Source organism: Phyllobates terribilis, unplaced genomic scaffold (genome assembly GCF_046119375.1).
Source record: "Phyllobates terribilis strain yellow unplaced genomic scaffold, ASM4611937v1 Scaffold_1__5_contigs__length_1240528914, whole genome shotgun sequence".
In the NCBI taxonomy this organism is placed as follows: Eukaryota; Metazoa; Chordata; class Amphibia; order Anura; family Dendrobatidae; genus Phyllobates; species Phyllobates terribilis.
The window spans coordinates 1,040,407,164-1,040,423,860 of NW_027362761.1; the positions used below are offsets into that span (position 1 = coordinate 1,040,407,164).

At 43.6% G+C, this 16,697-nt stretch overlaps 1 protein-coding gene across 2 annotated transcripts in view; it reads right to left on the reverse strand.

Moving 5' to 3' along the window:
* LOC141157621 (uncharacterized) overlaps positions 1 to 16,697 on the reverse strand; it is a 143,601-nt gene that overhangs the window by 19,956 nt on the left and 106,948 nt on the right. For both annotated transcript variants that reach the window (XM_073645117.1, XM_073645125.1), the window contains exons 14-15: positions 12,883 to 12,982; positions 63 to 102 (exon numbers count right to left, since the gene is read on the reverse strand). In XM_073645117.1, the coding sequence (XP_073501218.1) occupies positions 63 to 102; positions 12,883 to 12,982 (140 nt within the window). The remainder of the gene's footprint in view (positions 1 to 62; positions 103 to 12,882; positions 12,983 to 16,697) is intronic.

A 16,697-nucleotide genomic window follows, 5' to 3' on the forward strand; every position in this document is an offset into this window, starting at 1 on the left:
AATCATCACCAATCATAATGTCAAGGAAAGAAACAGAACAGTGCAGAAAAGTAACAACTCACACTCGAGGACGTCCACCAACAATAGCTGTGAGACCTGGAGCTACAGAAAAAACACAAAAGAAACAAACAAACATGAAATGTTAATATATTGTAACTCTCTGTATGCATGTTAGATAATTTCTGATCTAAAAATTCAAATATCTGTTAGAAAAAGGACAAAAACAAACAGGTGAGGATGCTAAAACCTTGTTTTATGAAACTTCTGACAGGTCAGATCGGTGAGGCTCAGCTCATGTACAACCAAGAATATATATGACACTGATGACTATAGAACCTAGGTTGTCTAAGATTAGTAAAAAGATCTGTGGCAGTATTCATAGGCCATGTCTCATATTGAAGATTAGATCTGTTCCTTTGAAGTCATATGTTGTCTAGTCTAAGAAAACTCTTTGTGGAAATCCTAGCTAGAACTAAAAAAGTAAATTTAGTTGGTTTTGGCATAGATGCCTCACTGCTGCCACTGTCACTATCTACATCCTGAGACCAGTTTGAGCATTTGGGGCCCCTAGAGAATTTCTTCTTTTCAGTTTTGTTTTTCTTGGTAGATTATTATAGAAAATACAATGGGCCCAACTCATCAAGACCAGTTGTTCACGTCGACTTTAATGAGGCATGCTGGAGTCGCACGCTCCGGATTCATGAAGAGGTGACACCGCTGGAATAGCGTCAGCATGGGAGGGGAGTATAAGCTTTTTTATTTTATCGGTGTCAAACATTTAGATCAAGTGGTTCTCCTAGTAGTGGATAGCACCTCTAATGTCTCATGAGTGGTGTGCGCTACCATGCACCACGCCAGAAATCTTACTCCAGTCAGGTAATGGAGTCATATTTCTGGCGTAGAAAATGCCACTGCTCATCGCCATGAATTAAACGAACTGTGGCGTCCTGCCCCAGCCTCGACCATTTTGGCAGAGCTGGGAGAAAATGGCTTGAAAACACCACAAGACACAGTATTTGGGCGCAACTCCAAGTTGCGCCTAAATTTTTCAGCTTTTCAAAGCTTTTACGTCAGAATTTTGGCATGAAAGCTTTGATAAATCGGGCCCAATGTGTAGAAAAACCAAGCTGAGTGGACTAGATAATCGACATTTAAGGAGCAAGCTGAGGTTTGAACTCTGTCCTTCTCACCTGTACCAAGAAGATGGGAACAACTACGGTATATAGAGCACACCCTGTTCCGATTAAAGTGTCAACAACACTGTCAACATCAGATGAAGCCCAAAAGAGATAAAAGGATTATTAGGCATATTGAGGATTACCATCAGGTCCCTGCAGCAATAATATTCACTTGACCGACCACTATAGCCACTTGCCAGCCTCCATGGTCATGTGCCACACACGTGCATCACAGCTAAAGTTTGTAATTGGCTGCTGCAGTCACGTGAATGATGTTCGTGATATCATCTCTGCAGGACCAGTAATACTGAATAGGTGAGTAATAGTCATGTTATTATTTTACCAATACGTCTTACTATTATATTTATTTAGTGCATGGTAAGAGCATGTATAGAAAATACAATGAAAGTGGTTGCTCCATATTTCACATCCTTATCACATATTATAATGTTACTACCGAACTGTGGGAAAGTGAGGGTCTCAAGTTAGAACGGATCCATATCTCTTTCCATCAGCAGTGTTGTTTTGATGACATGTATAGGGAAATACGCTGTCACCAAGCCATTGCCCTTGTTGCTTAGGAAAGGTCTTGACATTGCGAGCTATTATCTGTATGAGTGGGGTCAAACAGGGAGTAGGTCAAACCGTTAAACTTATGACTTCTTTTGCAAAGTGTCTTTAACTTGCTATGTACTTGTTATCAGTCATAATATTTATAAATAACGGAGCACTTTGAAATCTCAAACTACACTAACCAGCTGCCATTGTGGAGTCAAATGGGGGTCATCGCAATGTGAATTGCAGGTCACTTGCTCATACACACTATATACACTGTGAAGGCTTGCAGATAGTTTTTTACAATTTCGATAACATAAAAAGGTAAATCAACCAATTTCAATGCAAAAAAAAGAACAAAAAAACAAAACAAAACACACACCTTTTTATTATTTTCGAAGTTCTTTGATCTTTTCATAGCAAGAAATAAATCTAAATGCTTTATAAGAATAATTTGCCGCTCTGACACAGCTCTGAAGCTTTAAAGGCTTCGGAGCTACAGCAGGGCGACGCAACCATAAAACTAGACTAAGAAAACGAAAAGCAGATCTTGGAGCTTCCATTTTCGAGAAAGGATTTGATTATTTGGTATGATACCCTTTGAGAAGGTTTGTGTCTGTTTTATATCAGAAAGTAGAACAGTAACTGAATATAACAGCATTTAACCCTTTCCTGTCCAAACAATACAACTCAAAAAGTATGTTAAAAGGGGTTATCCGGGACTATGTTAATTTTTCCTCATGGACCTAACACTTTACGGGCAGGTGGTTGCTAACTACTTGCCTGTTATGGCCGTCGCTCATGTCTGCAGGCTCAGAGTGGTCATGAACCACCGGTGACATTACGTCAGAGCAATATATTCTCTTCTGCTCTGTTGATGGGGTGTGTCGATGTTATACGGATTGATAGCAGACTGCCTGCTGCCTAAGGGTATGTTCACACATCATAGCTTTTTTGGTGTCACAAATCAGCAGCAAAACTTGATCTTTGGCAGGGAAGAAGCTGCGTCAAAAAAGCAGGTTTTGCTGCGTTTTTTGGGGCATTTTTTTCACTGTCCTTTTGTCTCTTTATGCATGTATATAAAGTTGAGTGAAAAAAAAAATCTCATTCTGGTTTTGGCATAGTGAGGGAGGTGAATTGTTAAAGAATAGTTTAGACACTGGCAATGCATTGAGTTTATATGACACTATTCACTTTCACACTATGGGGTCTGCCATTCAGTTGCATAGGCATTGTTCAATTTCACACTTCCCTGGGCCACAGATATTGTTCAATCTCTCATGTAGCTCAGCTAATGTTTACACTTTTAATTAAACTCTCCTAATACAAACAACCATCTCAGTGACCAAGACAAGATGGTAAAATCACAAAAATAAATGAGTTTCACATACTGCTCTACTTGCTTATTTCACTAAAAATGCAGCAAGACCAGATAGCTATGTTCACACATCATGGTTTTTTCACTACCCATTACTTCCAATGGGTGAAAAACGCTGAAAAAACGCTGAAAGAAGTGACATGCACTATTTTCCAAAAAAGCCTGCAAGGCACAAAATACGCAACAAAAAAAAACATGATGTGTGAACAGAAAAATTCTGGTTTCTCATAGACTTTGCTGGTACTGCAAAAGGCAGCTGAAAATCTGCGTAAAAATCTGCAGCAAAAAACGCTGAAAAAACCATGATATGTGAACATAGCCTTACTGTGGAGAACCAGCTGTCAATCAGCATGAGGTCAGCAGTCACGATCAGTTGACAGAGCAGCCCGGAAGAGGAAGAGCTTCTTTGTTGGCGTTCGGTCGAATGAAGCAGCAAAATCGTCGGCAAGAGCGGTCCATGACTGCCAGGCCGAACAGGCAGGTAGTTAGCAACTACTTGACAGTCAGCTCATAGCTCCATTTGCAAAAAAAAAATAGTCCTGGATAACTCCTTTATTCTCCAGTTTTTGAATGGGTAAAATTGCAATGTAAAAACAAGCAAATATGCAATTTATTAAAAATCCTCTCAGTTCTCAAGAATGGAGGGATTTTTAATCTTATTGTTTAGTTATTATTGCATAGGTTACGAGTCACCACTGTGGTATATCAGAGGTGGTCAGTTTCCTAAGGGGATAGCACATGCTAGCAAGCTTTTTGCTTTAGAGTTTACAATTTGTGCTCTGAAGCCAGCCAGGTCACTGGATTTGGCCAGCTTCAGTACCACCGAGCTACTTTAATGCAGCAGAGGCCAGTCTCCTATGCAAGGAGCACAGTGCTTGCAAGCTCTTTTCTACTTCTCTTCCAAGTCCTGCTGCAAAGCTACCCATATTGCTGGAGCCAACTGATACTGGACTTCACTGCGATACTGCAGAGGAAAAGCAGCTTCTGTTATTGCATAATAGAGCTCACAGCTTGGTCCAGCTGAGCAGCCATGCTGCAGGTCCGAAGTGTCAATCATTCAGGAGAGGTCATGCCCCACAACTTGGGAATCAAACATTATTGTATTGTATCTGTTGTGTTACTATGCAAGAAGGTTTGCCTTTTAGAAGTTTGTCCTCCCTCTCTCCCTGTCTGCCTACCTAGTTTTGATGCCTATGACCCCTCCCTTCTTCATCATTCTGAGTATGAGGCTCATGTCATGCATCTCTGGTTCCAAATAATCTTTTATACCCACTGTATTTATGCATAACTACAAGATTTCAGCTTGAAAACAAACCTTCTTCTGGAATCTTCATATGTGCTTCCTGCAGTTGAGTCGAGCTATCTGACAAAATCTCTTAGTGTGAGTAGTGGCACATAGAGACATCCATAGAAATGGAGTCTAAAGAGCCCTACACAAACAGCCTAGTTATGAAATCAGAATAAGCACCCCACCTCCAGCAAGTAGGAAGTCGCACGGCAGAGGAGTGGGGAGCGCCTGAAGACAGAACATTAGAAAATCCCATTAAGCACAGGCAATGGGAATTTACTCTTGCTGTAATCACTGGCATCATAGGTGAAACTCTGCACAAAGCCATAAAACCCCTTAGATCAGGGGTGGGCAATTAATTTTCCCGAGGGGCCACATGAAAAACTGTGACTGTTGTGGAGGGCCAAACCAAAAGGCTGAAATTAATTCTGTTCAATATTAATGTACTAATTATAATTATATCACTTAAAGGGGTATTCCCATCTCCAAGATCCTATCCCAATATGAAGTAGATGTAATAATATTTTCATATACCTACAATTAGAAATGCAGTATAGTTTTCCTGATTCACTGTCTCTTTCCTCATGTGCAGGCTGTTACGCTCACGCCCGGACTGACTGGCATGAGCATGATTAGTGATCCCACTGTACCATGAACCGAGGAGTGCCTGGAGGGGCGTAACTAAGTATCAACCCGATCCGACCAAGGTCACATGGCGGCTCAGTCGACTCCGTGAACCAGGGAGGATCCGAGCAGAGGGACCAGGTGCTACTCCAGGTCAGACCTCGGTCACAGCTGCAGGAACAGGCAGGTTAGCTGGTATGCAGACAGGTGGGCACTGGCAGGCACGGCTGGTATGAAGGCAGGAGGGTACTAGCAGGCACGGCTGGTATGAAGGCAGGCGGGTGCTGACAGGCACGGTTGGAATGCAGACAGGCAGATACTGGCAGGTATGAACGCAGGCTGGATAGGGACCAGTACATACTGGGATACAGGAACAGAGCCGTAGGTGCGGTGGACTAGCAGAGCAAAACCGCAGGTGCGGTGAACAAGTAGAGCGGAGCAAAACTGCAGGTGCGGAGAACAAACGGAGCAGTGCGGAACCGCCGGAGCGGTGAACAAGCAGAGAAGAGCGGAACTGCAGGTGCGGTAAACAAGCAGAGCAGAGCAGAACCGCATGTTCGGTAAACAAGCAGAGCAGAGCGGAACCGCAGGTGCGGTAAACAAGCAGAGCAGAGCGGAACCGCATGTTCGGTAAACAAGCAGAGCAGAGCGGAACCGCAGGTGCGGTAAACAAGCAGAGCAGAGCGGAACCGCAGGTGCGGTAAACAAGCGGAGCAGAGCGGAACCGCCGGAGCGGTGAACAAGCAAAGCGGAGCAAAACCGCAGGTGCGGTGAACAAGCAGCGCGGAGCAAAACCGCAGGTGCGGTGAACAAGCAGAGCAGAGCGGAACCGCAGGTGCGGTAAACAAGCAGAGCAGAGCGGAACCGCCCGAGCGGTAAACAAGCGGAGCAGAGCGGAACCGCCGGAGCGGTAAACAAGCGGAGCGGAGCGGAACCGCAGATGAGGTAAACAAGCAGAGCAGAGTGGAACCGCAGGTGCGGTAAACAAGCAGAGCAGAGCGGAACCGCAGGTGCAGTAAACAAGCAGAGCAGAGCGGAACCGCCGGGCGGTGAGCAAACAGAGCAGAAGGTGAAGGCAGACAGGACAGGGCTCTGTTCACATGGAACAGACTGGAAGATACAGGAAGATAGCTAGAACACAGGAGGTAAATACGGAGGTAGGGAAACAGAATGAGCATAACCAGATACACACAAGGTACTTACAATGAAGTAGCGAGTGGACACAAAACTCACAAACAGAAGTACAGAGACAACGAGTTGGAGTTAGGTGCAGGTTCAGACACTGCAGGAAAAGGGGAGGTACAAACATGGAAACAACCAAGAAACAGGCTAGAACACTGTTCAGACAGGAACTGAAACAGACACAAGATACAGAAAAGAGCCTGGGAACTCAGCCCCCAGGGTGGCGGAAACAGACCTGGGTATACAGCCCCCAGGGTGGCAGAACAGACAGGTAACAGGCCTGGGTATACAGCCCCCAGGGTGGAAGAACAGACTAGAAGTCAGAGATACAGGTAGCGGCCCTGGGTACTCGGCCCCCAGGGTGGCGGAAACAGAGTCAGGACAGGACCTGGCAACAAACAGTTGCACAGAACACAGACTGTAAGAAAGTGTTGCTCAGGCCCCTCCTACAGGGTGGAGGGGGTTTAAGTATCCAGTGACTCACAGCAATAGGCTGGGGAACCAATAGGACTGTGCACACAGTAGCTATAAGAAACAAGCAGAAAGCCGCGCCGACGCCCTAAGCTATCAGACAAGAGACATGGACAGAGCAGGTACTGGAGCAAAGAGTGCAGCATGGACTGACAGGTAAGATTGCGGTCTTGCATGGTGGGAGGTGGTGCACCATGCAAGCACACCGGCAGGGATGTTACACAGGCATTGCAGGACCTTAGGTATCCATGGTTGCGATCACAGATATAGTGACTGTTAGCTAGTTGCTAGTGGTTGTAACAATGAATTCATAAGGTCCTGCAATGCCTACACATGAGGAAATCAGAAAAACGATACTACATTTCTAATTGGAGGTATTTGCTAATATTATTATTACACTTACTACATTTTGGGATAGGATCTTGGAGATGGGAATACCCCTTTAATAATGAGCAAAATTAAGTATGCTGACATCTCCCTACATACCGTATGAGCTTGCATATATCCCCCCTATATACCGTGAGTCCCCACACAGCCACCCATATACAGCATGTGGCTCCACACAGCCTCCCTACATACAGCGTATGCCCCACATTGCCTCCTAATATACAGCATGAGGCCCCAAATAGTCTCCTAATATACAGCGTGTGCCCCACATAGCCTCCTAATATACAGTGTGTGTCCCATATAGCCTCCTAATATACAGCGTGTGCCCCACATAGCCTCCATATATACAGCGTGTGCCCCACATAGCCTCCATATATACAGCGTATGCCCCACATAGCCTCCTAATATACAGCGTGTGCCCCACATAGCCTCCTAATATACAGCGTGTTCCCCACATAGCCTCCTAATATAGTGTGTGCCCCACATAGCCTCCTAATATACAGCGTGTGCCCCACATAGCCTCCTAATATACAGCGTGGGCCCCACATAGCCTCCACATATACACAGCGTGAGCCCCACATAGCCTCCACATATACACAGCGTGAGCCCCACATAGCCTCCATATATACAGTGTGAGCCCCACATAGCCTCCTAAAATACAGCGTGAGCCCCACATAGCCTCCTAATATACAGCGTGTGCCCCACATAGCCTCCTAATATACAGCGTGAGCCCCACATAGCCTCCTAATATACAGCGTGAGCCCCACATAGCCTCCTAATATACAGCGTGTGCCCCACATAGCCTCCTAATATACAGCGTGAGCCCCACATAGCCTCCTAATATACAGCGTGTGCCCCACATAGCCTCCTAATATACAGCGTGTGCCCCTCATAACCTCCATATATACAGCGTGAGCCCCCACATAGCCTCCACATATACACAGCGTGAGCCCCACATAGCCTCCTAATATACAGCGTGAGCCCCACATAGCCTCCATATATACACAGCGTGAGCCCCACATAGCCTCCATATATACAGTGTGAGCCGCACATAGCCTCCATATATACACAGCATGAGCCCCACATAGCCTCCATATATATAGCGTGTGCCCCACATAGCCTCCTAATATACAGCGTGTGCCCCTCATAGCCTCTATACAGCGTGAGCCCCACATAGCCTCCACATATACACAGCGTGAGCCTCACATAGCCTCCTAATATACAGAATGTGCCCCACATAGCCTCCTAATATACAGTGTGTGCCCCACATAGCCTCCTAATATACGGCGTGTGCCCCACATAGCCTCCATATATACAGCGTATGCCCCACATAGCCTCCTAATATACAGCGTGTGCCCCACATAGCCTCCTAATATACAGCGTGTTCCCCACATAGCCTCCTAATATAGTGTGTGCCCCACATAGCCTCCTAATATACAGCGTGTGCCCCACATAGCCTCCTAATATACAGCGTGGGCCCCACATAGCCTCCACATATACACAGCGTGAGCCCCACATAGCCTCCACATATACACAGCGTGAGCCCCACATAGCCTCCATATATACAGCATGAGCCCCACATAGCCTCCATATACAGTGTGAGCCCCACATAGCCTCCATATATATAGTGTGAGCCCCACATAGCCTCCATATATATAGTGTGAGCCCCACATAGCCTTCAATATACATACAAATATCCCATACACATGAAAAACAAACAACACATACTCACCTAGCTCCCGTTCCGTCAGCGCTCTTCTCCTGTCTCACGTGCACGGAGTCTCAGAAGCAGCGTGATGAAGTGATGCCATTGTGTCAGCTATCTCAAACGCCGATTGGTGGAAGATGGAGCCGGCGGTCCCGTCCTCCACCAATGTATTCACTGCTGTCCGCATCCTGAGGATGCAGATAACGTTGACAATGGGCAGCGGCGGATGGACGGCGGGCAGGAGAGGGCATGGTGTGGCCTATGGGCCACTGTTTCAGCCCTTCAGCTGTTTCTGTCTGAAGGCCGGACAGGAAAAGGCAGAGGGCAAGATGTGGGCCGGGGGCCTCGATTTGCCCAGGTCTGTCTTAGATGCATCTATAAAATGGAACTGAGGGCTCTACTTTTATGCACCCTGTGAACCTCAACATTCTAACTGTAAAGGATAAAAAAAAATATTGAATGCCCTGAATTTATTCTCTGACCATAAACTCTAACATGCTTGGTGGAATTTAGGTGGTAGATTAGCTGAAATCAAGAGCATGACTTTATGTAAATGAGAAATGACAGGGACATTCATCGTGTTAATTTAAAGCATTTGACCATTGATTGAACTCTCTTGTGTAAATAAAGCTTTAAGTACAAAAACACATCCATCTCGGTATCTTCACAGTCCAGGACTATCATACTTTAAAAGGTCACGTTCCAAAATATTATTGTTAATTATATTTACAGATAATAATGAATTTGTAATAAAGTGCAGAAAGTAAGAGATACAAAGAAATAAAACCAGCCAAATATGGTTTTAATCTTTCAGTGATTATGGAGCATCCTCTTTAATTTTGGACTCTCTGTATATCAAGGGCATTATGTTGATGGCATTTAAAGGGTGCGACATTGGGAAATGGTCTATAAAAAGGGCAGAAATTAAGTGTGTAAAGGTTTTGGACCATCTGGGATTTCTCATTTTATTGCACAGAAAAAAAAATGAAAAGGAGTTTAGCAATCATGATTGTGACCACAATTTAGCACTGCATTCACTGACGGTAAAGAAAGACTGCTCTCTGTTGTTGCAAAGGCTGTTCTGACAACTTTCTTATGCAAATTGCTAAAGTGCTTGATTGGTAGTTGACAGCAGCATATACATTTTTAGACATCAATATATAGTACTGCCATAAAACAAATCATCCACACAGTGTGAAACACCTTCAGCCAACACTGCTCTTTTACAAAGTAACTACTGCATGTTGCAGCATCAGAGAGTACTCCCTCATTCAGAGAAACAGAGAAACTGTTTAGCGGCTATGACTCTAGAATCAACCAAAAATATCCATCTACTCATTTTTAATTAGATGCGATCATCAGGGCTGTGGAGTCGGAGTCCAAGTCGTGGAGTTGAAATTGGTGTCCATTTCGGTGGAGTCGGAATCAGTATAAATTGAACCGACTCCTAAAATATACACTGCTCAAAAAAATAAAGGGAACACTGAAATAACACATCCTAGATCGGAATGAATGAAATATTCTCATTGAATACTTTGTTCTGTACAAAGTTGAATGTGCTAACAACAAAATCACACAAAAATCATCAATGGAAATCAAATGTATTAACCAATGGAGGCCTGGATTTGGAGTCACCCCCAAAATTAAAGTGGAAAAACACACTACAGGCTGCTCCAACTTTGATGTAATGTCCTTAAAACAAGTCAAAATGAGTCTCGGTATTGTGTGTGGCCTTCATGTGCCTGTATGACCTCCCTACAACGCCTGGGCAAGCTCCTGATGAGGTTGCAGATGGTCTCCTGTGGGATCTTCTCCCAGACCTGGACTAAAGCATTCGCCAACTCCTGGACAGTCTGTGGTGCAACGTGACGTTGGTGGATGGAGCGAGACATGATGTCCCATATGTGCTCAATCGGATTCAGGTCTGGGGAACGGGCAGGCCAGTCCATAGCTTCAATGCCTTCATCTTGCAGGAACTGCTGACACACTCCAGCCACATGAGGTCTGGCATTGTCCTGCATTAGGAGGAACCCAGGGCCAACCGCACCAGCATATGGTCTCACAAGGGGTTTCAGGATCTGATATCGGTACCTAATGGCAGTCAGGCTACCTCTGGCAAGCACATGGAGGGCTGTGCGGCCCTCCAAAGAAATGCCACCCCACACCATTACTGAACCACTGCCAAACCGGTCATGCTGAAAGATGTTGCAGGCAGCAGATCGCTTTCCACGGCGTCTCCAGACTCTGTCACATCTGTCACATGTGCTCAGTGTGAACCTGCTTTCATCTATGGAGAGCACAGGGTGCCAGTGGCGACTTTGCCAATCCTGGTGTTCTGTGGCAAATGGCAAGCGTCCTGCACGGTGTTGGGCTGTGAGCACAACCTCTATCTGTGGATGTCAGGCCCTCATACCACCCTCATGGAGTCGGTTTCTAACCGCTTGTGCAGACACATGCACATTTGTGGCCAGCTGGAGGTCATTTTGCAGGGCACTGGCAGTGCTCCTCCTGTTCCTCCTTGCACAAAGGCGGAGGTATTGGTCCTGCTGCTGGGTTGTTGCCCTCCTACGCCCCCCTCCACGTCTCCTGGTGTACTGGCCTGTCTCCTGGCAGAGCCTCCAGCCTCTGGACACTACGCTGACAGACACAGCAAACCTTCTTGCCACAGCTCGCATTGATGTGCCATCCTGGATGAGCTGCACTACCTGAGCAACTTCTGCGGGTGGTAGAATCTGTCTCATGCTACCACAAGTGTGAGAGCACAACCAACATTCAAAAGTGACCAAAACATCAGCCAGAAAGCATTGGTACTGAGATGTGGTTTGTGGTCCCCACCTGCAGAACCACTCCTTTATTGAGTGTGTCTTGATAATTGCCAATAATTTCCATCTATTGTCTATTCCATTTGCACAACAGCATGTGAAATTGATTGTCAATCAGTGTTGCTTCCTAAGTGGACAGTTTGATTTCACAGAAGTTTGATTTACTTGGAGTTATATTCTGTTGTTTAAGTGTTCCCTTTATTTTTTGAGCAGTGTATAATAAATTGTGTACAGTAGAATAATGCAGGATGTGCTGTAAATTTTTCCATAAGAATTTGGGAAAGTTATGAAATGTCCTATAAATGTCTGTTCTATTTCTGATCTAAAGATTTAGGCTTTTAGTTGAGATGAATCTGTGGTGAACTTTATGTACATGCTCAGTAGTGAGGCAGTGCTGTGGATTCGTAGTCGGGAGTCAGGGAAATTGAGGAGTCTGAGTGGGAGCTTTGGCTTACCGACTCCCCAGCCCTGGAGATCACGATGGCCATACTCAAGGCAATTTGTGCTGAGTTGTCAAGAACTGCACAGCAAAAACTGCAAACTGTTTTACAATGAATTGTTGCAGTTTTGTGATGCAATGTTTTGTTAAAACTAAGGCCCCGTTTCATCAAAGCGATTACGCTAAAATCACACGGAGTTGTGCCAAAAGGTTTTGTGAATTTTCACTCCAGTTTAGCCAAAATGGATAGACCTAGGGTGCGATGCCACAGCTAGTCTAATTCATGACGAGCTGTGGTGTACCTTATGTCAGAAATGTCGGGGACTGGAATAAGATTAGTGGCAACGTGCACAGAGGTGTACACCACATGTCAGATGCTCCCAATTCATACGCAGGCGCAAGGCTTTTAATGAACCAGAAGCCTCTGACTCCAGCACACCCCCTTAGGAAGACCGGTGTGAACACTTACGGTCTTAACTGGGGCATTTGTGTATTACTTGTACAAGTGACATTCCCAAAAACCAGTCTGCAAAACCACAATAATTTGGAATAAAACTAAGTGTTTTTTGTCGAAATATTCAAATTACGACATGTATGGGTACCCTCAATGCACCCTCAAATCAGTGCACAGTCAAATGTAGAATTCGGTTTTGTGTTTTACACTTTTCAACCATATTAAAAGAGTTATCCCCTTTCAGAAAAAAAAATTCCTATGACCTCAAATAGTAGTAAATAACAAAACTGTACTTTACTATCTACTATACTACTAATGGAGCCTATTGGAAAAACAAATTTATTAAATGGGACAACCAGTTTAATTAGATAACATGAATAGCAGTAATACATTTACCCATTCCAGTGCCTGCAGGTGCAATCTCCCGTGCAAAGATTTCGAGAGCTTTTTTCTGTTTGTGATGAACACCAAGCCAAATGACCGCTTCCCGAGCAAGCTGAAATGTGTCAGAGTATTACTAAAAGCACAGAAAAGAATGAGTCTCATATTTTACACAGCAGATCATGTAATTGCTAATATAAATATATTACCCAAAATTGAAAAGGTTTGGCCACTTTATTTTATCAGATGTGATAGAGTCACAATTTTGTAGCTTTTATTATTAATATTACAGATTCTCCTGTACTGTCCCATGATTTGGGAATCATACAGACAGTATTGTATTATCATTGTGTTGTTATAAGGTGCGGTTTTGTTGCTACGCAATAAGATTTGCTCTCTTAGAAGTTTGTCCTTTCTCTCTCCCTGTCTCTTTCTGATGTCAGTAACACCTCCCTTCTTCCTCATTCACTGTCTATCAGCCATCTTAGAAGCTCATGTGTTTGCAACCCTGGTCCTGAAAAGTCTTTTTTACCTGCTGTATGTATATATGTATAGCTACAAGAATTCAGCTGGAAAATAAATCTTGTGGAATCTTCATACATGCCTCCTACAGTCGAGTTTAAGCTATTTGATGATATATCTATGTACAAGTACTGGTTTATACTGAGGCAGCCCACAAATGGTGTCTCAAGCGCCCTACACTTGTAGCCTAAGCCTAGCTATGGAGTCAGAATATCTCCTCTTGCGCTTGTAAGTGCAGTTCTCTTCACAGACTGCACAATATCGCGGTCCATAAAATGGCTTTTGATGGAAGAGCATGTGACCAGACCTGTCCATAAACCTCCTCTAATTGAACACCACCTCATATGGAAAAGCTGCTTTTCAATTGAAGGAGGCTGAAAGACAAGTCAGGTCACACGCTCTTTTACCAGCAGTGATTTAGAGAATAGGAGATCTGTGCAGTCGGTGAGGAAATCTGTACCAAGAACTGCAGGAGCAGAACCTGTAATACTTTTATGTTCGTAAAAGGTACAAAATCATTTCCCCACCACAGCTGTCAAAAAGATAAAAAATACAGTGGCCAACTACTTTAACGTAAGTTAGAAGAGATAGCCAATTTAAAGGGAAACGGTTATCAGAAAATTAGCTATGCTTAAATTCGTTTTTTCACATTTATTTTTTTTATAATTTTTACAACTTTTTTAGTTTACTACTTTAAAGCGAATCTGTCACCCCCTGGGACTTTTCAGACCTCTAATATGGGCATACAGGTGATAGAAATGTGAATCTATACCTACCTGTATGCCTCATATTAGAGGTTTGCTTGCTTTGAGAATACGTTTTTATTAAATTAGTTTTGACAAGCTTCGCGTCCGGGCGACGTGAAGAAATTCCCGCCTATTAACTTAATTTCCATATTCCCCACCTCCCCTGTGACGTGCAGTTCCTGGTCGGATCCCGCGCCTGCACAATTGACCCTGTACGGACAGCGCTCTTCTTTCTGCAGTCTGTGTAGCCTTGTAGAGCAGTAAACTTCTGCGCAGGCACCGAGAAGGCAGAGTGACTCACCGGCGCCTGCGCACAAGTTTACTGCTCTACAAGGCTACACAGACTACAGGAAGAAGAGCGCTGTCCGTACAGGGTCAATTGTGCAGGCGCGGGATCCGACCGGGAACTGCACGTCACAAGGCCCTGTGACGGAGAGTGGGGATATGGAAATGAAGCTAACAGGCGGGGATTTCTTCAAGTCCCCCGGATGCGAAGCTTGTCAAAACTAATTTAATAAAAATGTATTCTCAAAGCAAGCAAACCTCTAATATGGGCCATACAGGTATGTATAGATTCACATTTCCTTCACCTGTATGCCCATATTAGAGGTCTGATAGGTCCCAGGGGGTGACAGATTCCCTTTAATTTCCATATCACAAACTGTTAAAAATACAATATAGGAATCATGCAGTTTTCACACTGGCCACCGGGGCTGCTTTAGGCTTCTTGTTTCAGAAAATCAACATATACATTAGACACAATGAACAGATCCAACCCTATCTTTTACACAGAAGCATTTAAGCAGAGTGTGCTAAGGTCATTGTAAAGGGAAGGGGAGAAGGTCAGCTGTGACATTGCATATTGTGATTGGTGGATCCTGTGTCATCAGCAGTGTATAGAGGTGTTACCTGTCATTGTAATCCTGCCACTACTTGTGTTTTCAGCAAGGCTTCTTATCAGAAGTACGAGTCCAAATAAGCCCCAGTGGCCAATGTGCAAATTGAAAGATTACCCATTTTATTTTTTTAATAATGATCTTGATATAGATATATATATATATATATATATATATATATATATATATACATATATACACTGTGTTCCAAATTATTATGCAAATAATATTTTCTCAGATTTCCCCAAATTACCTATATGAATTGCAGTCATTGTAATTTTCCAGTCAAATAACTATTAGAGTACAATTGAAAGGTTTTTGTACAAACTGCCTATGATAACAGTATATTTTTAAAAAAATAAAAAACTCAAACTGCACTCAAAATGCATGTTCCTAATTATTATGCACAGCAGAGTTTTCAACCTTTTCATTTCAATAAAGAACAAAAAAATGGTCATTTTTGAAATTCTAAGCATTAGCAGGTTATTACAAACTGAAATCAAACAGTTTTCAACTCAAAACTTTATTCTAGGTGATGTAACATTTTCACATAGGACCCCTTGTTCGAAAGGAGCTTCTGAACTCTCTCGTCCATTGAATTTGTCAGGTTTTGGATGGTTTCTGCTTCAATTGTTTTGCATGAGGACAGAATACCCTCCCAGAGCTGTTGCTTAGATGTGAACTGCCCCCCGCCATCATAGACACTCCTTTTGATGATGCTCCAGAGGTTCTCAATGGGGTTGAGGTCAGGGGAGCATGGGTGCCACGCCATAAGTTTGTCCCCTTTTATGCCCATATCAGCCAGAGATGCAGATGTGTTATGTGCAGCATGAGACGGGGCATTATCATGCATGAAAATGATCTTGCTGCGGAATGCACGGTTCTTCTTCTTGAACCATGGCAGGAAGTGCTGTTTGAGAAACTCAACATACATTATGGAGTTCATCTTTACCCCTTCAGAGATCCTAAAAGGGCCGACAATCTCTCTCCCCATGATTCCAGCCCAAAACATTACTCCACCTCCTCCTTGTTGGCGCCGTAGCCGTGTTCGCATGGGGTGTCCATCAACCAGCCATCCTCCACTCCATCCATCTGGACCATCGAGATCATTTCATGCATGATAATGCCCCGTCTCATGCTGCACATAACACATCTGCATCTCTGGCTGCTGTGGGCATAAAAGGGGACAAACTTATGGTGAGGCCCCCATGCTCCCCTGACCTCAACCCCATTGAGAACCTCTGGAGCATCATCAAAAGGAGCGTCAATGAAAAGGTTGAAAACTCTGCTGTGCATAATAATTTGGAACATGCATTTTGAGTGCAGTTTGAGTTTTTTATTTTTTTAAAAATATACTGTTATCATAGGCAGTTTGTACAAAAACCTTTCAATTGTACTCTAATAGTCATTTGACTGGAAAATTACAATGACTGCAATTCATATAGGTAATTTAGGAAAATCTGAGAAAATATTATTTGCATAATAATTTGGAACACAGTGTGTATATATATATATATATATATATATATATATATATATATATATATATATATATATATATATATATATATATACATATATATATATATAAAAATTAAAACATAAACCTTATCTAAAAGAAAAAAAGTAATTTTCCCTTCAAGACTCCACCAATTACAGACAAAAC